At 50.7% G+C, this 24,308-nt stretch overlaps 3 protein-coding genes across 3 annotated transcripts in view; 1 reads left to right on the forward strand and 2 right to left on the reverse strand.

Annotated features, from left to right (window-relative positions):
- LOC122391926 overlaps positions 1-1,910 on the reverse strand; it is an 85,847-nt gene extending 83,937 nt beyond the window's left edge. The window contains exon 1 of the mRNA XM_043386271.1: positions 1,731-1,910. The gene's annotated coding sequence lies outside the window, so the exon portion shown is untranslated. The remainder of the gene's footprint in view (positions 1-1,730) is intronic.
- A 212-nt stretch (positions 1,911-2,122) lies between these two features.
- LOC122391955 (pyridoxal-dependent decarboxylase domain-containing protein 1-like) lies at positions 2,123-24,141 on the forward strand. The gene is made up of 16 exons (XM_043386330.1): positions 2,123-2,458; positions 2,879-3,055; positions 5,150-5,334; positions 5,697-5,786; positions 6,202-6,449; positions 6,925-7,065; positions 7,540-7,796; positions 8,127-8,204; positions 8,560-8,652; positions 9,557-9,718; positions 10,220-10,382; positions 10,873-10,947; positions 12,009-12,161; positions 12,597-12,755; positions 22,271-22,379; positions 22,773-24,141. Exons 1-16 carry the CDS (start codon positions 2,420-2,422, stop codon positions 22,930-22,932), a joined length of 2,289 nt encoding a protein of 762 aa, XP_043242265.1. The 5' UTR covers positions 2,123-2,419; the 3' UTR covers positions 22,933-24,141.
- Positions 14,245-18,034, reverse strand: LOC122391951. The gene is made up of 2 exons (XM_043386316.1): positions 16,963-18,034; positions 14,245-16,147 (listed from the first exon to the last, which is right to left on the reverse strand). The coding sequence occupies exons 1-2, from the start codon at positions 18,010-18,012 to the stop codon at positions 14,783-14,785; spliced, it is 2,415 nt and encodes an 804-aa protein (XP_043242251.1). The 5' UTR covers positions 18,013-18,034; the 3' UTR covers positions 14,245-14,782.
- Positions 24,142-24,308: the final 167 nt, after the last annotated feature.

The following is a 24,308-nucleotide window of genomic DNA, read 5'->3' on the forward strand; positions in this document are numbered from 1 at the left end:
TTCAATGTTTAATGGTTTACGGTTAACCTCAGCGGCGTAGCCAGGTCCCAAGTGGGCCCGTGGGGTACGTGCCCCCCCCCCCATTAGGTTAAGGGAACCCTCGGGCTCTTCGGGCCCGAGGGCCCTGCGGCGTCAATGGGCCGCTGAGGGTCCACGCTGGCCTTATTTAGACTTGGACTCAAAAGGGCTCCACAGGGCTCGTACAAGCACCTCACAAAGAGCCCCAAGCCAGCTGAGGGCCCTTGCCGGTCTCTGATGGCCCCTTAGCGGCCTCTGGGAGCACTAACTGGCCTATCAGGGGCCAGCTCTAGGAGCCCTCCCCCCCAACCACTTGTAATGGCCCACACCCATTTCTCTGAGGGCCCCATAATGGCGACTGTGAGGGCCCACGCCGGCGTCTCTGAAGGCCCCACGGCCCACGGCCCCAACTCTGAGGCCCTACACCAGTGCCTCTTAAGGCCCTACACCGGCAATTCTGAGGGCACCACACCAGCGACTATGACGGCCCTACACCATAGGCGGCGGAACGGGGAGGGCACCGGGGCACGTGCCCCCCTTTGATTTTGGCATTTTAACGTTAGCCCTATGGGCGTTGCATGGAAAGAATGGGACCAAAAGTCGGCAGTGCCCCCCTTTAATTGAAGGTGTTCCGCCGCTACTGCCCTACACAGATGACTCTGACGATGTCAGCAGCGTCTGAGAGCCGTGCCGGTCTCTACATGAGAACCCCACAGGGCTCCTGAAGGCACCGGCGACCTCTGAGATCCCCTTGTCGGCCTATGAAGGGTCCGCTCCGTACCAGCAGTTCCAAGGGCCCCACGCGCGCCTGTGATGGTCCTAAGCCAGTGTCTCTGAGGGCCTTCACAACGGCGCCTGTGAGGACCCTCACCGGCGACTGTGAAGCCCCTACACCGGCGCCTCCGATGGCCCCACATTGCCATATCTGAGGGGCCCCACGCCCCACACCGGTACCCCTGAAGGCCCTACCTCTTAAGGCCCTATACCGGCGCCGCTCTGAAGTCTGATAGCCCAGCACTGACGGTTCTGAGGGCCTCACACGTGCGCATATCACGGCCACCCACCCACCACTGCACCGGTCCCGGTGACTTTTAGGGGCCACACACCGCCCACCGGCGACTCTGAAGTCTCTGAGGCCCCTATCGGCGTCTGGGAGTACCGTGCCGGTCTCTAACGACCCCACAGGGCTTCTGAAGGTACCAACTTGCACCGGTCTCTGAGTGCCCGTTGCCAGTCTCTGAAAGGGCCCTGCTGAAAGCCCCCTGCCGGCTCGTAAAGCGTACCTACGCGCCAGGGCCTAAGGGTACCGTACCAACTACCACGACTACCGTACCACGACTCTGGACTGACGGCACACACCCGTCTACAACGCGGCCCCACACCGGTGTCACTGCAACAACGTCTTTTTTGCCATTGTTCTTAAAACTTACTGTTATTTTCTTTAAATATTTACTTCATATGCATTGTTAATTGCGCTATGTTTCATTTACTTTAGTTGAAGACCGTGGAGATAAATATTCTCCTAAAACAGAGTTCCTGTGAAAATAAATCATTAGGGGATTAGGAGAGGGTGCCCAGAAAACTATTAGGGTGCTCATTCGAGCATCCAAAGGTATACAGATCCTACAAATCCTCCACACCCATGGAAGTATGACAACAGAGCATCCGCCGGCACAATCACGTCATGACACAATCAGCCAATAGGTACTCACCGAAGTCCGAACTCGTCTACGTAGAACGTAGCTCTATTGCCGTTCGGCAGGATCCATGACCTGAATACATGAATGTCGATTCCGTTCAAATCAATTGTGCATTTATCACACTGACAGCTAACACTTATCGCACCAAAACATCCAGCAGACAACATTTACACGCTCGAATGTTTACAAACTGGAATTTCTCTGTTTGTATTTACTGCGCCACGATTGGTTGTGGTTTTATTTCTTTTCAAGATAGAATATAACACCATTGTTTCAAAAGCTTTTTCTTATTTTTTAGATCATGCAACTAAGCTGTTATTGGAACAATTGTATTGTTTAGTCTCATAAAGCAATTTTATTTTAAAGAAAAAGTTTTTTAAATAAATCCTGATATTTTTGTTTACAGCCACGACAGCTGCGGCTATTCTGGCTATTATGACGCAGTAGACATACCTTAGTAGACTTTTGATATGAGAAATGGTGCAGTTCCTCCTGGCTTTGAATAAAAATCGATATATCTGCACCATTTAAGTAAATTTGAAAACCCTAAGTAAAGAAGAATTAATGGTTTTGGTTTTTGGTGTGCTCTTATCAGAGTGCGAAGAAACCTGGGTAGTCTCCAAATCGACAATCATCCCAATCCTTCAATCAAGAAACATTCCAATTCTTTACGACTGCCAACATCAATTTTGAAGGATATTATGTCAGAGTCTGCAGGCAACCTGACTGAGGGGGACCAGGTGAGAATTTTTGGAAAGTAAGGGAGGGCTTTTAATGGAATAAGTCCGCTGTCTTGGTCTGAGGATGTAGCTACCTACAAGTGCCAGACTGGAAAAAATACATGTTAAGCCAAATATGTCTGGCGTAGTGGTCGGATTGCACCAGAAATTTTAGTGCATGTCCGGCATAACTTTGCTTGCATCAAATTCAACGCATGGTGGCGGCGGAATTTTTTCGGCTCAAGCCTCAAGGTGACTGCAGAAGTTTTTGCCGAAAAATGTCACTACATTTAGTCAGCACGCTGGCCAATCTTTCCAGTCTGTACTTGACTTACAATTTTTCATTCAGACCTTGCACACTGAATAGAACAGTGCCTAGAAAGCCTTTCATCACACAATTCAGACATCATATCCTTATTAACTGCTTCCTTCTTTCCACAGCACCCTTCCAAGGAGAGCCTGCCCGTCATGGCCGGTCTGCTATCAGACGGCACGTCAGCCCTGGAGTCGATGACGGCTGCCAACGGGGAGCTCCATGCTGAGGAGCTGCTGGAGCAGCTGCCTGCCGGCCTGCCGGAGGATGGAGTGACAGGACCATCCCTCTGGGCGGCCCTCAGGGTAAGGAAGGACTGGGGCATGCTGCTGTGGCAGCGCTGTTGGCAGGGAGGGATCCAACTCAGGGATGAAGTTAACGAAAGTGACAAGTTGAGTTGTCAATATTTAAGGATGATGTAGCAGGAAAGGATAGGGACAAGCTGTCAAGATGTTAGGATGAGAGAGCAGGAAAGGAGAGGTTAGCTCAGGTTCATGATGATGATGCTTTTATTTCCTTATTTAGTTATATTTGTTTTTGATATTTTTCCTAGCATAGGGTGATATTAAGGAGGTTTTGAAGTTTTTCAACAACTTTTGTAATCATGAAGCAGGGAATGGAGGCTGGTGTCCAGGATGGGACAGTTGTTAGGGATGGCAAGAGTAGGGTGAAATGAGCCTTTTTTTGCACCTTCGTCTTACTGGCTCAGAAACTTTGTGTGTCCTGCAGGTGTGCAATGTGCATCCTAAACAAATTCTCATGTCAGACTGGGCTGGCTGGTATCTGATATAATCGGCTTTTGTATCGTCCATTCCATGTCGTGTTTTGTGATGCAGGCTATTAACCATTTGATACAGTATCGTACCGTTCCGTGCCATACCCATTTGTGTTGTTTCATTCTCCTCTGTGTTAGTTCCGTTCTGTCATCGGTCCGACTTTCTGTCCTTGGCGGCTTGCTCCGGTGTTTGCCGGTCGCGCTTTATCAGCCCGTGTACCCGTGTCGACACGGGTGCCTTGGCCTGCACATAGAGCCACTGATGGAAGAGATTCGACATGGACGCACCGGAACGGGCACGACTTGAGGTTTTCGTAGCATGGATTTGGAGAGATCGTTGCAACTATGCTTCATTTGTTTGACATCCTGTTTTGATTATTTTTCCTTTTATTTATGGCGTGCTAACTGCTAAGATTTGTATATCGGCGACGGGACACTAAACAAGAGCTGCTACTAATGTTTAGGACACCGAAACTCAAATATTTACTGGATGTAGGGGGCACGCTATGTTGTTTTCATTCCGAGTCATTTTTGACCTACAACGACTGCAGTTGCGACTCCCAAATTCAAGCGTCGATCCGACCATGCCAATTGCCCATATTAGAATATGCTTAGATCGAACACCGGAGCGTCTCGAACTCGGAATCTCAGCACCGGGAGTCCGATGTTCTACCAACTGAGCTACGAACCAACCTGGGAATTAGTACTACCGCTTGTATCGTTCGATGAATATTTGGTTTGTATGTGATGCCGGAGTAAGCATCACATCACATACAAACCAGATGCCGTGAGATGCCGGCCCGTATGTGATGTCGGAGTGAGAAAATCATGTTGTCAGACACGGGTTGTGTGCCAGAAGGTAATGCGTGGCTGTTCGTTCCTACAGACCTCGCTACAGCTGTGGTCGCCACAATTGCACCACAAATTACCGACTAGGCAGTGTGTGGGGACTGTCGCTCCCCTCCACAAAGGGTGGCAGCGGTGTGATAGGGGCGGGGGGAGGGGAGGTGTGCCAGCTGTGACCCGCACCTGGGGCGGGGGGGGGGGGGAGTGCAGTGGTGTGGACAGCTGTTCTCGGTACGGCACTATGCATTACAACTTTGGGACGTGATTCATGTCTATATTCGTCAATTAGGATAGTTAGCCATTTTTTATCGATAAATCTGGGTGCTTCTTACAAACTTAAGATTGAACGGCGATCGAGTGGGAATTCTATGCATCAGAATTCAGAAGTCCAAATGAGCTCTAATTTGTGGAGTTCAATCTGCTTATTGACCTGTCTCTCCCATCGGTGTTTGTTGTGGGCTGTGGAAACGAAATGAGCAGTCATTGAACCGCCTAGCTCACTGTGATGGGTGGTTATTTTCACCAGCATTTTGCGATCGCGCCAATGGTTCACCTACTATAACGAGTAATGACCGCTAGTTTTATCACTGTTATCTTACTACTACCACCATGATGACATCCCAATAGCTCCATTTCAATTACTTCATTACTATTTTTTCCAGCACCTTGTTATCAACATATTGTTACCACCTTGTTTAGACCTTTGTTACCAGTCCTTGTTTAGACCTTTGATGTCCAGTCCTTGTTACACCTCATTACCACCTTGTCTTACCACCAGGAGCTGACTCTGTCTGACTCTGAGGAGGAGGAAGAGGAGGAGGGCTGGCTGTCGGCCGCTCAGCGCCAGGCGCTAGTGGCGCACACCTGCGCCGCGTACGTCTCCACGCTGAGCGCCGGCGCGCAGCGTCAGCTGACGGCCAGGCTGACGGCCGATCTCACCTCCTGGCTGGTGCAGCTCTTTAGGTGAGCTGATCAGAGGTGCGGAATGGGTGCAAACGCGTGGTACTGCTGCTGCTTGAATGACGTCCAGTTATGTGCGTGCCTGTCACGTGTATTTGTGATCCTGTTTCGTATTGAATTTGCTGACTGAAGTGGTTGCCTTTTTGATGTTTGCGTTATAAACATGAAATATATGAAACTTAAGGTTAATGAAGACTCGACTTAAAGTAATCCAGCTGTGCGACTATGCTGCTCTCAATTACTGCCTGTCGAGCCCCTTCCTCCTGGGCTCCTATGCCCCATCCTCGTTCCCGCCCTCCTTCCTCTCCATATCCCCTCTCAAGAGTCAGCGTACCTCACCGCCCTCTGTGTTTTTGTCCCTGCAGACAGCCGGACGCCAGTTTCTACCTACCTACTCCCGGCTGCGACAGCCTTAGCGCTATGGTCAAAATGAGACTACACACGCGCTACAACTCGTGAGTAACTCGGGTGGAGGACTGCGCCAGTTGGGTGGGTGATGAGTGAACAGGCTAAAGTGGTGGGTGTGTTGAGTGTTATAATTATCCACTTTATTTTGCTCACGACCTATATTATAATGTAGACACATCATGTTGTGCAGTGTCTGGCCCTCGCCTTTGGGTTGATTCTAGTTCAGTGTTGATTTATGTAGTTGGATCTTGGGATCAAAGCTTCATGTTTGTTTTGTTTGTTTGTTTCGGTGGGCTAAACGTGTAATTTGTCATTCCCGCTGCAAAAGGCTTGTAAGCAAGGCCCATTCACTACCCTTACCAAAGACGCCCGACTTGACTTTTGTACTTTGGCGCCCTTGTAGCACAAACGTTATCTTCATCAACTCCTCCCCCTTAACTCGTCTGTCTTCCCCCGCGACAGGTACGCCGCACTGGGCTACGAGGCGCTGTACGCTCGCCCTCCCGTCGTGTATGTCAGCGCCGCCTGCCGGCCGTCCACTGTAGTCGAGCTGCTGCGCTCGGTCGGCCTGCCGGGTGCAGCCGTACGGCAGGTGGCTCTCAGTGGATCCTTCGGTCCGGCGCACGCCATGGATGTGGCTCAGCTACAGAGGATGCTGGACGAGGATGAGGCGGCGCAGAAAGTGCCGCTGCTCGTGCTGGCACATGCAGGTGAGGAGGGAGGGAGGGAGTGGCTGACATAGCTGGGTTGGTACCTAGATTGCAGCAGCTGCTGCTTTATTTGCGTTTTCAGTAAGATTTTTTATGAGGTGTGATGGATTTTTTTTTTTCTGATATGAATGTAAATCATACCCCAGTATGGATCAGGTATGGTTTAACGGAGTCCAGTTTCAGCTCACTAAAATGATGAAATTGTTCTCTCTTCAACAATGGCATGTATACCATGGAATGCTTCATGGTGCCAATAGCTGCCAACAATATCAGGTGATACCAGGGTTCGGCTTATCATTCACTTGCTGACCTGTTCCCTAGGCTAATCTCCTAGACCCGTCTCCAATAAATGTCATCCGGATCCATGTTTGAACTTAAATTATTAGAGCGCTTTTAAGTATGCACTACCCTGAATTAAACCCCTCTGTAACCTACATAGTCTGGCCATATGAACACACCCCTTCCCCTTCCCCAGGAACTCCGGAGCTGGGCCACCTGGACAACCTGCGCCGGCTGGTGGAGCTCTGCCAGGAGCGCGGTGTCTGGTGTCACGTGACCGGCCCCAGTCTGGCCACCCTGGTGCTGGCGGCGCCCGAGCAGCCTGACATCACACTAGGTATGGACCGCAAGGGTGGGGTGAATAGTCACGTGATCTGCTTGAGCCCTGTATCACATTGTATTTGTGGAGTTGAGTGTAATATTTCTATGTGGGGCTCTATGCATGTACCAGTTCTTAGTGTGTACTTATCCGGATAGTGGCTGTTTGCTTTCCTGGCCTGCCCTTGATAGGAGCGTCTGGCCGGTGGGGAGGTCTTCCCTCAGATCCGTTGTGAGCTGACCTGACCTGACGGCTGACGTCTTCAGGCAGGTCTCCAGATCTCCCGGTCTCTGGACCTGAGCCGGTGGTCAGTACAGCTCTAATCTGACCTGACCTGACCCTGGCCTCTCCACAGGCGACTCTGTCGACCTGGACGTGGGCCGCTGGCTGGGCCTGCCCTCTGACCTGACATGAACTCCACAGGCGACTCTCTGGACCTGAAGCTGGGCCGGTGGCTGGGCCTGCCCTCTGACCTGACCTGTCTCTCCACAGGCGACTCATTGGATCTAGACCTGGGCCGGTGGCTGGGCCTGCCGTGCCTGCCGTCGGTCTGCCTGTACCGGCCGCCGTCGACCGGTGTGCCCGAGTCGGGCTGCCCGCCGCCCGCCTCCGCCCAGCAGCTGCTACCCCTGTGGGCGGCGCTGATGGGACTGGGCCGCCGCGGGCTGGTGGACAGGGTCCGCGCGGCGCTGGCGCTGGCAGCGGCCGTGGAACGCCGGGTGGCGGCCGTGCCCAAACTGCAGATACTGGTGAGAGGGGAGTGGGCCCAAACTGCAGATACTGGTGGGAGATAGTGGGCCCAAACTGCAGATACTGGTGAGGGGGAGGGCCCAGACTGCAGATGTGGTCGAGGGGAGGATCCAAACTGTAGCCTGATGGTGATACATTTAGGTGACAGTGGCCGGATGAGCCTCTTTCCAGTAATAGCATAATTGATTGTCACGATTTGCATTCCACAATATATCCATGGTATTCCATGATGGCATTGATTTAGATATTAGTCTAGCATACATGCCCGTTGTTTCAGCCCGTGTGCGACCGTGTGGTCAGGCGCTGATGGGTATTCTCTCTGCCGACAGAGCTCCCGCCCGGGACGGGAGGTGGCGCCCGTCTCTGATATCGACAAACTGCTCTCACAGGCCTCGCTCAACTTCACGGTACGTCTCGGGGGGGGGGGGGGGAGACGTGTGGGGGAGCCATTTTCGGACAGAGTAGGGTGTCCCAACAGGGACACAGCATACACCCATGCCATTGTGTTGAGTGTGTGGGAACCCCTGTAAAGTGGGATGCTGATTCTGGCCTACTTTTGTGTTTGGTATTTGTGTTCCGACTTCTGAGCTGTTTGCTGAAAGGGTTTGGGTTTCTAATCTGTCACTAACCTGTAACACGTGCAATATAGCACTTTGACAATTGATTCTCGGCTACGGCTTCTGCAATGGAATAAGCAGGAACACACGTAGAGCATGCCCCTCGTCATGGCCGATGTGATTTATTTTCCCTTTTGTCCGACAGATGGTGCTGGAGAGCCTGACTCCCACAGTTGTGTTCCGCTACAACAATGACGCAGTGCAGGACAATGTCTACCTGGACAATCTCAACTCCTGGGTGAGAGCTGTAGGGCGAAACAGACCCCGTTAGAGCTGGGAGGGGGCGATGGTAGGGCGAACCAAACCCGACGAATAGAGGCACTCGGTGGTAGGGAGAAACAGACGCGAGGTCAAGATGAGCTTGACGGTTACTGTGCCATTCCCGGGCTCCTAAGGCCCGGCTGTTTGGTTACAGATTATATGTACAGCCCTCTGTACACTGCGTGGTAGGTATTCTTTCTTTCGATGAAACCGAGAATAACTCGGATACTATGCTTTGTCACTCGGAAATCGTAACAGCAAGACGCGCGAGACTCCGCACTTTAGATTGGGCTTATCATGGTGTACATTTTCCATCCAGTTTGGCAGCAAAACACAAAAGTTTCCAAACAAAAGCTTATAATATTTGCCCCCAAAGCAAACTTTTGCATTTTGCTGCCACACAAGGCGTATACTTTGTTTAGTGATAGACCTAATTGAAGGAGTGGAGCATGGCGCATCCATATGCATTATGCAAGGAGTTCCGACCGATTGATAACATAGTCTTTGAGTTTAATTATCTGTTTTGTCGAAAAAAGAATACCTACCACGCAGTGAGTGTGCAGAGGGCTGTCATACTTACAAGTGTCCGTTTTTGTCGACTCACGTACGATAGTTTGTGCGGTAATTTCAAACGCCTCGTTTTTTATGTGTAGTGACCACTTTACTCAGAATATATAATATGTATTGCATTATTATTGAATTGTGTAGACCTCGGGCAGCATCACTGACCATTAACATTGACAGACCTGGATATGTGGAAGTCTGCGTCTAATTTGTAGCAGCCTCTCGTGTTGTTTTGTGACCCCCCCCCCCCCCCCCCCTGTGCCCTTCGCTGTGTTTGCCCGCCCTCTCCGCTGACGTGCGCACCCCCCGCCCTGCAGCTGGGTCAGATTCTGCAGCGGGACCTGCCCGAGGTGCCCATCCAGCTGTCGGTGGTGGACGGACGCGGCTTCTGCCTGCGCTTCTCGCCGCTCGCCGAGCCGTGCCGACCGCTGGACGACGACGTGCTGGACGACTGGGCCGACTGCCTGGCCCAGCAGACCGTGAGTAGACGACTGGGGACTGGGACTGGGCCGACTGCCTGGCGCAACAGACTGTGAGTAGACGGCTGAGCACTGGACGACTGGGCAGACTGTCTGGCCCAGCAGACCGTGAGTAAAGTGACGACTGGGCCCGACTGTCTGGGCAGCAGACCGTGAGTGACGGGGAATTGGTATCACTGAGGAGTTGGAACTGAGGACGAGGAACTGTTACTGGGCCGATCGAAGGACGAGGACTGACGACTGAGCATTAATCTCCGAGCTGAGGGCTGGCATTGAGTTGAGCGTTGGGTATGGAGTCCAGGGCATGCTGAATTGTCAGTTTAGCGAACTGTGGATCGAATGCTGACCGAAATTCTTTGAACTCCAAATCTGAATGCGATTGGCTTATGATGTTTTAGAGCTGGCCCGTTGTTGTCTGTCTCTTAGTAAGCCAGTAGCTCTGTGTCTGTTACCAGCCTCAACCTCCAGTCCCCAGGCTTACCTCCCTTACCCCTTTTTCAGGAGATTCTGAACGCCACCGTGCACCACCGAGCTCGATTCGCCGAGCTGACTGCGTCCGGTCCGCTGCGGGCCGTGCCACTGGGCAACTGGGCCGGTCTGGGAGCCGTGAGGTACATCCCGGCACACCTCCAGCCACTGATGGAGGCCGGAGTCACCGACTCGGGTAGGTGGGCGCCGAGAGTCGAGTCGATGTAGTGAGTCACATGGGGAGGGGATGTAGTTATGAGACTGAGAAGGCAGTTGCTAACTGGTGGGCGGTTGTAGAGTTGAGTCATCATAGTCGCTAGCTCGGAAAGGTGTGACATTGTCAAAGGTGCAGAACAATCGAATCAGGTGGGTTCGACTCGGTGGACTGTAGAGGTGAGTATTAGTCACTTAGTTACTAATATATTTCAGTCATAATATATGACTCGGTGTTGTAGGCTGTAAGCCCCGCGTTGGGGCGTAATTTCTTAACGAGCTACACAGCTATCTACTTCTGACTCACTGACAAATGTATTTTAAATTTCATGGACGATATCTGATTCTGGACTTAAAGACAATTTTCCTTTTGATGGCTCCTTCACTGTGTACACGGTGAACTATTGGTTCCGTACATGCGGACTGCTGAAACTCGGAAATGCTGGCCTCATCCGGCTCCATTCCGTTCACAGGGAAGCAGGACATCAACAAGCTGAACACTGAGCTGCTGGCCAAGCTGAAGAGCACAGACTCGGCCTTCTCTCTCGGTGAGTGTGGCTCTGTAAGCGCTAGTCAGGGTAGTGAGGTGAAAGGATGGGCCTTGGTCTTCAGTCAGGCTAGATTCTAAAACATTTGGTCTGCTTGGTGGTCGTGTATAATTTATGCTAGTACAGGCCATGCACCGCTGTCACTTATCTGATCGGATGAGCAATAATCTGCTGTGACGCTTGATGTTTAAGATCTTTTCACAGGTCATCAAACCGGCTTAAAAAGAAATTAACGCTTTCTCGTGTGCGAACCACGAATCTCATTTGTTGCTTATGACAAGTTTCTTTAGTGGAATATCCAATGTCACGCGTTTTCGAACTCCCGAACGAATAATTCCCTTATTATCCAAAATTAATGGTCGGCATCTTTCCGCCAGATAAATACAGGGTGACACAAAAAAAACGGTCATCACCAAATTTCGAATAACTTCGGAAGTTTTATTCAGATCATCACCAAACTTCGGCCACTTAAGGTCACACCTATGTAGCATACATCCACCAAGTTTCAAGTCTTCACTACGAATACTTTTAGTACAGTGTGTGTTTTACTGACGCTCCACAATGTGCTACAGGTGAGCGCCACGGCGCTGCAGGGCGTAGGCACACTTGCATCCGGCGGGCAAAGTTGTCGATAACCCGATGGCTGTGCACTTTACAGAGTGCAATGGCCTCTGGAGACAGTGCTCAGGGGGTGTGCTACCCCTGAAACGTTATTCTTATCAGGTTACCGGCAACTTTGCCCGCCGGATGCAGGTGTGCCTACGCCCTGCAGCGCCGGGGCGCTCACCTGGAGCACATTGTGGAGCGTCCGTAAAACAAACACTGTAGTAAAAGTATTCGTAGTGAAGACTTGAAACTTGGTGGATGTCTGCTACATAGGTGTGACCTAAAGTGGCCGAAGTTTGGTGATGATCTGAATAAAACTTCCGAAGTTATTCGAATTTTGGTGGTGACCGCTTTTTTGTGTCACCCTGTAACTTCGAGTTGCAATGAGCCCCGCTTCGCGGTGACCGCCCAAATTACACCACTGTGTATACTCCGCTCACCCTGCGTGCCCCCAGGTGACGGCGAAGACGGCATGGTCTGTATCCGGTTCGGCATGGTCACTATGGACACGGACGTGTCAGAGCTGTGCAGTCTGCTGCTGGACCTCGGCGCGCAGATCGAGGAGTCGTCGCGATTCCTCGAGACCATGTCCGAGATGCTGATGAAAGGTAAGGGTGATGGACGGGAGGGTGGAGGAGGAGTGGGAGGATTTGTGGGACTCTCATCTTCGAGTACCTGCGGCGGGTGGGCCGTGTCGACCCCCCGGTCGACGCTGCCACGGCCGTGGCCGCCCCGGCGGCCACGGCGTGACGTGTAGAAGAAGAAGAAGGATTTGTGGGAGCTGTAGTCACTTGGGAGATCAGCTTGTGAGAAGTGATTTTTTTCGTGATTTGCTGGTCATTTGAATTTGATTTGATACTTTGAGAGAGGTGCCTATAATTTGGAGAGACTTCAGACTATTGTGGGCTGGTTTTGACAGTTGAAGAATTGTTGGATTGTGTGTTTATCTGTTTGAGATACTGATGACTGGCAGGCTGAATATAGCAAAGCGTTTGTTTTTCACTTCTTGTCGGTACAATAACATAAATCTGTCTGTCGGATAGGTATTGAGGAGGCCAGCCAGGACCTGAAGAAGGAGTCGGAGGATCAGCTGTGGCAGCAGGGGGTGCTGCGGCACGTCCCACTGGTCGGCACCTTCTACAACTGGTGGGCGCCCACGCCCAAAACGGCCGTCCGAGGCAGGAAACTCGACCTGGCAGAGGGTGAGTCGGAGCGGGGCGGCGAGTCTCTCAGCGTGGATAGAGGAGCGGATGATTTAGAGGGAAGTCGGTGTGTTGCTGATCAGTGTAACTAGTGGGTGATATATAATACTGAACGAGGCCGGTGTAAATAAATTTTCAAGACCGAGGTCCTTACTGAATTTTTGAACGAGGCCGAAGGCCGAGTTCAAAAATCAGTAAGGACTGAGGTCTTGAAAATTTATCACCGGCCGAGTTTGGTATGTATTTTACTGTATGCCAACGATAAAATAATTGTCTAGACCGAAGCTCTTAGCCGTTTTTTGAACGAGGACATCCCAAAATGTTGACTTGGTAATTCGTTTTTGACCGTGGTCACTTTGCTTACACCAGTTATTACCACACCCATAGATAACATGAACTACCTGGATTGGACACTCGTTTTTGGCGCCAAAAATAAGAGGCCACTTTGGCCTCTTATTTTTAAAGACGGCCTGTAACACTTTTGAGAGGCTGATATCTCAGCAACCACTGGGCCGATTAGACTGCGGTCTTTTTTGTTCGGTAGCCCCATCCCTTCTGCCCCATAATTGACTTCTCATGATGCGTCTAGGTGACTGCCGTAGCACGTGCCACGTGAAAAGTCAGGGGTGTTCACTGTTCAGCGTATTTTGCATAAGTAGCGCTTTTGCGAGGCTTATATCTCAGCAACCACTTGACCGATGTACATGCGGTAATTTTTGTAGGGTAGCTTCATTCATTTTACCAAGTATTGGGCTGTTCCCGATGCATGTGGGTGACCCCTTATGCACGTGCCACGTGCAATACGAAGAAGTGTCAGTTTTGTAACAATTGCAATATCTCGGTAACTACTCGGCCGATTGCGCTGAAATTTGGCATACAAATACGCACCCACCGGCAATGTATATCCATGTGCCAGAGATGGGGTGCTGCTGCACGTGCGCACGTGCAGGGCAGGGGTCGTTTCCAGATCTCGAGAACGGCTGGACCGATGGCGCTCAAATTTGGTACACGGTTAGGGACCAGTTAGAAGGGTGCCGTGCACAAGTCAGTTGGGACCCATATTGCACGTGCGCACGTGCAGGGTGCCGCTTCCAGATCTCGAGAACGGCTGGACCGATGGCGCTCAAATTTGGTACACGGTTAGGGACCAGTTAGAAGGGTGCCGTGCACAAGGCAGTTGGGACCCATATTGCACGTGCGCACGTGCAGGGTGCCGCTTCCAGATCTCGAGAACGGCTGGACCGATGGCGCTCATATTTGGCACATCGCTATAGACCGGTTAGTAGGGTGCCGTGCACCGAGAAAGTTGTGGCTCTGCGCGTGCTCACGCGCGCACGTGCACACCCCTCCGTCATATCTCGGGAACGGACTGACCGATTGCAATGAAATTTGGTGTGTGGCTGTTTGTTGCTTTTGTTGTGTGACCATGATGCTGACCGTGTATGAATTTTTCTCAGTCGACGAAGGTAAAGTAATGCACGTGCGCACATGCACACCTTATTTATATTTCTTCGAAAATCACCAAATATAACTGGTTTCCACATACATGGTTTGAAAAGCACATTTCATCGCAGTATGAGCACGGTGCACAACACATAAATAAAAGTCGTTTTGGCCTGCTTGACCAAAACAGGCAAGAGTTTTTTAGATGACCACCCCAAACCCGAGGAAAAGTAAGAATGCCCATCCAACCGAGGAGAGTCCCACGATGCCAACCTCTTCGCCAGCGTCTTGTACAAACTAAGCCTATGTATAAAAAACAGCGGCATAAGAGCACTTAACACAATTGTGGGTCACCACACTCCTCACGCTCACGCATGTGGGACTACGGTACGCCCGGTCGGCCAGACTGGGACGGCGCCGTATGACAGTTTCCACAGTCCATGGGAGTCCGTAGGCTATCTCCAGAGTTAGCCCGGATAGGTAAAGGGCGAGGCACGAAAGCACTACCACAGTTCAGTTGAGTTCTCGACAACATGTGCGAGATCGCACACGCCTCTTCGTGTGTGTGCTAGTACCTCTAGGCTCTAGCTCTTCTTGATGCCGGATAGCTTACGCCTCTTATCGTCTGTTGCTTTCTTCGCTGCACAGTTTCCACGTTTGGCATGGATCGCGCTGTTGATGTCCCTCACCATGTTGCCTGCAAACAGGTTAAACAAGGCCCTTGACATACGTTCCAAGCTTTGGGCGAATCCATGCCCCTTGGGGCAGCTTGTATCTCTGACGATGGAGCTTCGTGTCGTGACTGCTTTTACCACGTCGACAAATGCCTCTCTGGGACTAAAGCATTCAAAAAGAAGTCTTTTTGAGGCCTCTTTTCGCACGAGTTCTTTCCAGATTCTAAGGATAAGCATCGTGGTTTCTATGGCGAGCGAGGACGGCACGATGAGTCGCCCTCGATCCAATATCTTCGTGAAAGACTGGACGATGCTGTCCTCCTGGTCCTCATTGTTCACTTGAATGGGTATGCTGCCATGCTCTCTTGAGACCAGAACGTCGGAGCACTCCTTGCACTGTCCGTTTTTTGTTGCTGACCGAGCCAGGTATCCGGCGATATGCCCCAGTGCTGCCTTTTCTGAATCAGACGGCTGGTCTTGTTCAGCGTCTTCTGATTCTTCGACAGCTTCTCTCAGCTTGAGTACGGCTGCTGAGTCACCTTGGGCTCTGGTCTTCTGCGAAAGTGCCATTCTGGTCGGTAGTTCGGAGACCTTTACTCCAGACCACCAGATAAGACTGCTGACGCGGATGACCGTTTCGCCCTCCATGAACTGACGTACACTGGCCCAGTAGTTGCTCCCAGCCAGTTTTCTCAAATGGCCAAAATGTCCTTCTATGGCGTCCGACTGGACTTTGCCGAGGAGCACGTACTGGACGACGTCTGGGTAGCGCTCCAGGAGATGGTTGGCGAGACCGTGCAGACCTCTGCAGGTGTAGTACACTGCCATGCCCGTGTCCTTCGACAGTTTGGCTGTCACAGGGCAATCACTTTGCACCCAGTCGCGCATGAACGTACCGAAGTCTACCAAAAACTGGAGTGAGTTTGCGCTCTTCTCGCAGTTCTTGCGTAACGGCACACGGTTGTCGTCATTCAGCCTGCTTGCCATGTGCGGCGACTTTACGTTACAGATGTTAAACCATCGACGCACGAGCTCCAAGAACTCGGCGGTGTCCTTGAAGTTTGCGAAATTCGGCTGATGCTCTGCAAAGTGGCGGAGTGCAGCGGATGTCGACTCGTGAGTTGCCGCAGCAGCCAGCTTGACATTCACCTTTTCAAGGCACGATGGGTGCAGGACCTTGTCGGTGAGTTTATGTGCCAATTTGGCTGGGTTTCCGCGCTCCATGTTGAACACTAGCTCCAGATGATTGAAATCCACTGCCAGTGGATGTTGTGCCTGCAAAGGAGTAAAAAAATATAGTCAGCCAGCTGTCTAGAAAAAAAAAACAAGAGCAGCCTGAGTAATGCTAACAAACAGGTCCCGATTCCCAGACTCTTTGGTCATTTACCTGACCCAAAGTTGAGTGGAGCGTTTCGGTCACACCTTGTCCTTGGTCATGACCTTGACCAAAGGTCAAATTTTCAAATTGACCTTTGAAGGTCAAATTATAGTTCATTCGACGCGTCTCGACGAGAGAAACACGATGCTGGCAAAAGTAATATCGTGGCTCTTGAGTCAAAAATTAGGTATTGGAGAAAAACATGTTTTCCTAAAAAGCGGCTATTTTTGGAGTTTCTGCCCTCTGGAGGCTAAGTCGTTGACCTGAGGTCAAATCTGAGAACATTATTCAGAAAGAACTGTAAAAGAGCTATCGAACGCGCTTTTCCGCGGCGCTGTAGCTCTATTGGTTCCCGAGTTGTCCGTTGGCAGTTTCGAAAAATGTTGAAATAGCAAAAGTTGACATTTGATGACCTCTAGTGACCTGACCTTTGACCTGATCTAAAAAATGACCAAGTATTTTCGTCATGGTTTTTGACGTTCTTTCGAATACCCCTTACCGCGTGTCGCTACGTGGCTCGGAGTATGAGTTAGAGGGGAGGTGTTCAACCCCCCCCCCCCCCCTCCCCAGCAGGGCGTGGAAATCCAGGACCCCAGCGGGGCGCGGGTTAAATGTGTTCAGCTCAACCATGCAAATCGGCTTATATGCAACATGACCTTTCCCGTGACCTACACCTGGGGTAAATTTTGCAGCTAGCTGCAGTTTAACTTGCCTTAGAGTCGGTGAAAGGAGGACAGCTCAGCGACCTCTGCTTCATAAGTCCGTAGTAGATGTTCTTGAATAGATGCACGGTATCATACATCGTGAAAATGCGTTCTTCTGTTGCTGTGAATGGGTTGATGATGAACTCTGGATGGTCGCCACCTGTGCCGAGGGACTTGTGAAAGGCCTGATTCACTCGATGGTTGTCGGTTGTTACTGACACCACCTTAAAACCCACGTCCGTGAGACCCTTAAGAACCTTGTCAAAAGTGTCTTTGACCTGGTTCTTTGAGACGTGTGACACTGGTGTCATGCTGATCATGTCTTTGTAGCTCCCGGCCACGGAGCTGATGTGGGTGCAGAAGAGTGTTTTGGTGACATCTTCAGCCGTATCACCCATTCCGTACACTCTGCCTCCTGCCATTTCAACGGATTGAGCTGTGTACACTTCGTCCATTGAAAGGTTCACCAGCCGATCTCGTGGTTCGAGCGCCTCGATACGCATGCCCAAGTAGGTCATAGTCGCGTCGTCAAGACCAATGCCCATCTGAAGAGCCGAAGTTAGTCGACGGACAGTCTTTGAGCTAGGCAGGCAAAACATTGCAGACGTCTGAAGCTGGCTGTACAGTCTGGGACTCAGTCTGTCCCAGACAACTGCGTTGCAGAGAAGGTCAGACGAGTACCTTCTACCGTTTGCCTTCTTGGTGACCAGTCGCAGCTGCTCCGCTGTGAATGACACCAGTGGCCGAAGAGCTTCATCACTGCTGGGATCACCGCACACCTCCTCGAGCATTCGTGCTGCCGCCTGAAGACGTGAAGCGGCGTCAGCAGTCAGCGTTCTCAGACGGGCAAGCACATTTAGCACTTGACTTGTTGTTGACAACTTCGTAGACGGTACAATGTCCAGCATAGTATCCGTGGACAGCAAAACACCTTGGTGGTGGATCTTGAAAGACATGTCTTCGTAAACCGACACGTTATGGACTATCGTTGGCAATCCGGTTTCGGCGTCGACTTCTTCAGCACGGATGCTGAGCAGTGGCTTGCTGTCAAGATCCATGAGCACAGGTCTGAAAGCAAAAATGAGGTAAAATCTTAATGCCCTGCTCATCTTTTATCTTCAAATGGGTAGGCATGCTTTTACATGGGTGGTGGATTGGATGTAAAGCCATACAAATTTCGCACAATTTCGGGCCATCAAATATTAGCTAAAACCCACGCTGTAATGTGGTTCTCAGCCAACTCTGAGCGGAAAAATATAAGAGCAGTATTCAAAAAGCTTTGAAAGAGCTATCGAATGCGCTTTCCCGCGGCGCTATAGCGCTGTTGGTTCCCGAGTTTTACGCCGATTTAACCCGCGCCCCAGTGGTGGTCTCAGTCAACTTCGCCATAGTGGGGGGGGGGGGGCATATGTTACCACACCCACCTCTAACTCGATACCCACCCGGGCACGGGTTAATGTTTGGATACAAAAACAGTATAGCATACCTGAATCCAGTTGGCAGTCTCTCGCTTTGTAGTTTGTGCTGCAAGTCTGACAAATCAGTCAGGCTGTCGTGTTCCTGGAATGCAGTCAAGAGGTCTTCCAGACGCTTATTATCGCGCGACTGGCGAGCAGACGAGGATGCGAGCTTTGTCGGTCTCGCAGGGTCCGGTGGTCCGGTGTCCGAGTCTACATGACCGTCGAAGATAGAAGGCACCGCGGTGGGTTGCAGACGAGTACGTTTTATCTTTCCGTTGTCATCCTTTTCGGCCCGTCGAAGATCACTGGCTTTAAAATGTTTTTCACATACGCCTGTTTGGGTAGCATCAAAATCTGTCCTGCCCAGTGCCTTCAGCCAGAGATCGCGAACGGTTTTGTTTCTGGGAAATCTGAATACACATTTTTTAAATGTCGTTCTCTCGCTCGTCTCACCTTCTTTATACAGCACGGCATCTCTCTTCTTGGTCTTATAACCCGACCGACAGTTAAGCGCAGCGCATTTAACTGTCATATTTACACTGCTCGCCGACAGACTTATCTGCTTACATTATAGAATGTAACTAATGGCATATAAAGAAACAATATCATTCATCGTACTGTCATGAAATAATAAAAAGCAGCCTCTTGCCTTTCGTGACTTTCAAAACGACTCTCAAAAATGCTTTAACAGCTGTTGAATGTCGCGTGCACTTCAGTTTAAACATTCTTTCGTTTCTTGCCTAATTTGACAGCAAATAGCAAAATTGCAAATAAATTTACAAAATAGAAACGCATGTTTTGTGTGAAGGCCTGACTACATGATGCGTTTTCTGCGTGCGTTTTTGCTGGTTGGCATGTAACCCCTCTGTGTGCCGCTGAGGTCATCTCAGGTCATGAACGGTCGCCAGCAGTTTTTTTTGCTATAACTTTTAATAGAGGCGTGCTAGAGCGGCGAAAACACGTCACAAGAGTTCAGCTCGACGATACGGATCGACTGATATGCAACATGACCCTTTCCGGTCAGGTCATGACCTTGACCTGGGGTCAAATTTTCAAAATAACCTTTCAAGGTCAATAAATAGTTGATTCGACGCGTCTCGACCAGAGGAATACGATGCTGCCAAAATAAACTGGCTGTCTTGAGGGCCACATCAAAAGAAATGTGGGCCTTGAGATATTCCCGAAAAACATTTTTTCGTGAAAACGGCTATTTTGACAGTTTTTGCCCCCTGGAGGCTAACCGTTGATCTGATGTCAAATCTGAGAACAATATTTAGAAAGGCCTTGAAAAGGTCTGTCGAATGCGCTTTTCCGCGGTATTGTAGGTTTATTGGTTTCCGAGTTAGCCGTTGAAAGTTTCCAAAATCAATTATTGAAATGGACTTAATTTGACTTTTGATGACTCTGGTGACCTGACTTTTGACCTGACCTAAAAAATGACTGAAGTGTTTCCGTCATTATTTTTAACGCTCTTTCGAATACCCCTTACCGCGTGTCGCTACGTGGCCCAGGAATCGAGTTAGACGGGGGAGCGTGAAAACGCCCCCCCCCCCCCCCAGCCAAGTTCCAAGTTCAGGCCACCAGCGGGTTAACAATTGTGTAAGCAAATGTGTTTTTTTAATGAGCACGAATATTAGTCTGAGGCACCCATGCGTAGGCGGTTGTGCGTATAGGATACAAATCTTATGAGTGTGCACATTTATGCGTCTCCCACAACGCATGCACTAAAGTACCTATATTATTACCAGCCTGCTTCACTCTTAAGCATAAGGTGGGATGTGAATATGCGCAGTTTGAGCATTATTATGAATATTATGGTGTTAAAAATGACCTTATGTTCACGATACAATAAGAATCTGATCATCATCAGCCTGCCAGTTTTTCAGCTGTAAAAAATGGGCTGTGCACCTCCATACGTGCATGCTCACAGCCATTCTGATGCGTACAATCAGTACACCTTGCTATTCCCTGATGGCACCCCAAGTTTGATCCAAATCGGCTTGCCAGTTTTGTTAACTTTAAAATGGGGTGTGAACGTGCACACGTGCATATTCCCACCCATTGTGATGCACACCATCAATGCACTTTGTTAACCCCTAATCGTAAGCCAACTTCGATCAATAACGGGCCTGCTCGTTATTAAGCCGTTATTATGAGGTGTGCACGTGGCACGTGCATATTCACACCCTTCTGAGGCACACAGTCACGACACTTTGTTATCCTTCAATCGCACACCAGCTTTTTATTGAAGGCGGCGTGTCCCATTTTTAGCTGGAACTATGGGATGTGCACGTGTGAACGTGCATTACCTCACCTTCGTCGACTGAGAAAAACTCATACACGGTCAGCATCCAGCCACACACCAAATTTCATCGCAATCGGTCAGTCCGTTCCCGAGATATGACGGAGGGGTGTGCACGTGCGCGCGTGAGCACGCGCAGAGCCACAACTTTCTCGGTGCACGGCACCCTACTAACCGGTCTATAGCGATGTGCCAAATATGAGTGCAATCGGCCCAGCCGTTCTCGAGATCTGGAAGCGGCACCCTGCACGTGCGCACGTGCAATATGGGTCCCAACTGACTTGTGCACGGCACCCTTCTAACTGGTCCCTAACCGTGTACCAAATTTGAGCGCCATCGGTCCAGCCGTTCTCGAGATCTGGAAGCGGCACCCTGCACGTGCGCACGTGCAATATGGGTCCCAACTGCCTTGTGCACGGCACCCTTCTAACTGGTCCCTAACCGTGTACCAAATTTGAGCGCCATCGGTCCAGCCGTTCTCGAGATCTGGAAGCGGCACCCTGCACGTGCGCACGTGCAATATGGGTCCCAACTGCCTTGTGCACGGCACCCTTCTAACTGGTCCCTAACCGTGTACCAAATTTGAGCGCCATCGGTCCAGCCGTTCTCGAGATCTGGAAGCGGCACCCTGCACGTGCGCACGTGCAATATGGGTCCCAACTGACTTGTGCACGGCACCCTTCTAACTGGTCCCTAACCGTGTACCAAATTTGAGCGCCATCGGTCCAGCCGTTCTCGAGATCTGGAAACGACCCCTGCCCTGCACGTGCGCACGTGCAGCAGCACCCCATCTCTGGCACATGGATATACATTGCCGGTGGGTGCGTATTTGTATGCCAAATTTCAGCGCAATCGGCCGAGTAGTTACCGAGATATTGCAATTGTTACAAAACTGACACTTCTTCGTATTGCACGTGGCACGTGCATAAGGGGTCACCCACATGCATCGGGAACAGCCCAATACTTGGTAAAATGAATGAAGCTACCCTACAAAAATTACCGCATGTACATCGGTCAAGTGGTTGCTGAGATATAAGCCTCGCAAAAGCGCTACTTATGCAAAATACGCTGAACAGTGAACACCCCTGACTTTTCACGTGGCACGTGCTACGGCAGTCACCTAGACGCATCATGAGAAGTCAATTATGGGGCAGAAGGGATGGGGCTACCGAACAAAAAAGACCGCAGTCTAATCGGCCCAGTGGTTGCTGAGATATCAGCCTCTCAAAAGTGTTACAGGCCGTCTTTAAAAATAAGAGGCCAAAGTGGCCTCTTATTTTTGGCGCCAAAAACGAGTGTCCAATCCAGGTAGTTCATGTTATCTATGCCACACCCCTCAGGCTAATGTATTTGAATAGGCCAGGCATACAGTAATGATGATATATTCGAGGTAGCATACGCTTATTCGCTGCTAGAGCCAGTGAACTTCGCATTTTCTTTGGGCATGTGTCTGAATCCTCAGCTAACGATAATGAGCTTTTGTCCGTGAGAGTACTTTTTAATGTTTGATCGTGTTGCTCTAGTATAATTGGGTTTCCGTTTTGTTCACGACAGGAGTACTGGAGACCACTGAGGAGACATACAAGTCGCATGTGCAGGTGCGAAGGACCTCCTCAACGACGGGACCACAGTCCCCGGCTCCGGCCGGCACTCAGCACTCCAGGTGGGTACTCACGGGACCTGAGTCCCCGGCCGGCACTCAGTACTCCAGGTAGGATGCTCGTACTTCATGTGGGATAGCCAACACTCCTTAGGGACATTCAATCAGCCCAGGAAGGACACGGAACACTGCGGGCAGGACACTCTGCGCTTTAGATGAGACTTACGACACTTCTGCTCACTCCAGGTCTTATTGTTGAATGTATTCTTGACGTCATGCAAAACGCTCGTTCTTTCAAAGGTATTTTGTTCCTTTTCTAGGATTGTTATTGAAAAGAAACCCTAGCGAACATGGTTGTCGTTTTAAGATGTGTTTTCCTTAGTGAGTCCATTTACGGAATATGCCGCAAGTATGCCCTGACTGACTGTCCGCCCCCTCTGTCTCGTGTCTCGACAGGACGCCCTCCACGGCCTCTGGGGCGGGCTCGACCACTCCGGTGCCGCGGGCGGTCACCCCAGTCCCCGCGGCGGCGGCGGCCGAGGACCCAGCCGCCCCCGCCCCCGCCCCCGCCGCCGCCGAGCCGCCCGCGCCCACCGCCCAGCCGTCTGCAGTCTAAACCCAGCGGTAGGGTCCGTTATTTATAGTCGCCCCGACTGCCGGCGCCGTTCCGTTGTTGACGCGTGCTCCAGAGATCAGAGACTGAAAAGCCGTGGCGGAAGTCAGGTTGTGATAGAGTGGTTCATTGCTCTTCTTGTTAAACATGGCAGAATGGTTTGACTTTCGAGTAGCTAAGTTGGCATTACTATGTGTGGTAGGGGTCGACTTATCCCTGTGTGTTCTGATGAGGTCCATTCCATCTGTATGCTAAGGCCCGGGCGGTTATAGATAGCCTTTACCACAGGGTTCTGAGATGTTAGCAGTACTTTGGCAATAAGTGTCCGGCTTTTCCGCTAAGATAAGCACCAGGAAAACCAATCAGGAATCGAACTCGAGCAGTTCTAGCTGGTAAAGTCTCCAAACCGAACTATGGTGCATCCAGCCTTTAGGACGAAGCTGAGTTGTCCCTTGGAGGGCGACCACGCACATTCCATGATAGGTAGTAAGGATAAATGATATGCTGTTAAGCTGCCTTACATACGATGAATGGTTCGACACATTTGCAGGGGAGAGGGCATTGAATAGCGCTGGCATAGTCTAAAAGCGGCTAGGCATTTGAAAACGTCTGCAATAGTGTCGTGTGTTCTATCGTTATGGTGTGTCGGGCTGGTCTCTAGGGCAGACCCAGGTTGTGCTGTGCAGAGTCGGTGGTTTGACTATGCACCGGGGTCCGGCGTGGTGTAGAGTCGACAGATTGACGGCCTCGACGCACCCGCCTGTGTGACTTTAGAGGCCCAGCGCGAATAGGATCGTGCACATATTTGAGTGATTCTGGGATTCTGAGGTATCTGGGCTCGCTATTTATTCGTGTTTATCGTCTGTTTAATTTATTGATTATATAGCTCGTGAAATCAGACCATGCAGCATTTCCGAGTTTTAGCTCAGATTGATACCAAATGTGTGCCCGGCGCCCGCCGTCTCCTGGTTGAAGTACTGCCGCACCGGTCTGTTAATAATAGTTACGATTAAGGCGCTTCTGCACACGACTTTAAGAAGACCTCTTGGAGACCGTTCAGTTAGCCAGGTGTGTCCAGTCACCCTTATATCAGCCTCTCCAGTGTCGTCCGAGACCTGCCCCGGGTGCAGACAGTCTGGCTGATGGCTGGAGCGGAAAGTTCGTGTTCCGAAATTACTGATTAGCTCTCCATGAATATACATATGCATTTGACATGGCGTTTGAGTCTTATCGTCTGTAAAAGGAAGCATTCCCCAGCGTCAGTTTCCATGCTGGTCGCCGTCATTAGTGTCTTGTGTTGGATGTTTTTAGGCAGGGGCGGTGGCGTTGTGCTGTCATTTGGGCATGGGAAAAATAAAACTTCTTCACTGGGCTCCCCG

The sequence above is a fragment of the Amphibalanus amphitrite genome, unplaced genomic scaffold (genome assembly GCF_019059575.1).
Source record: "Amphibalanus amphitrite isolate SeventyFive unplaced genomic scaffold, NRLGWU_Aamphi_draft 000022F_arrow, whole genome shotgun sequence".
Lineage (NCBI taxonomy): Eukaryota > Metazoa > Arthropoda > Thecostraca > Balanomorpha > Balanidae > Amphibalanus > Amphibalanus amphitrite.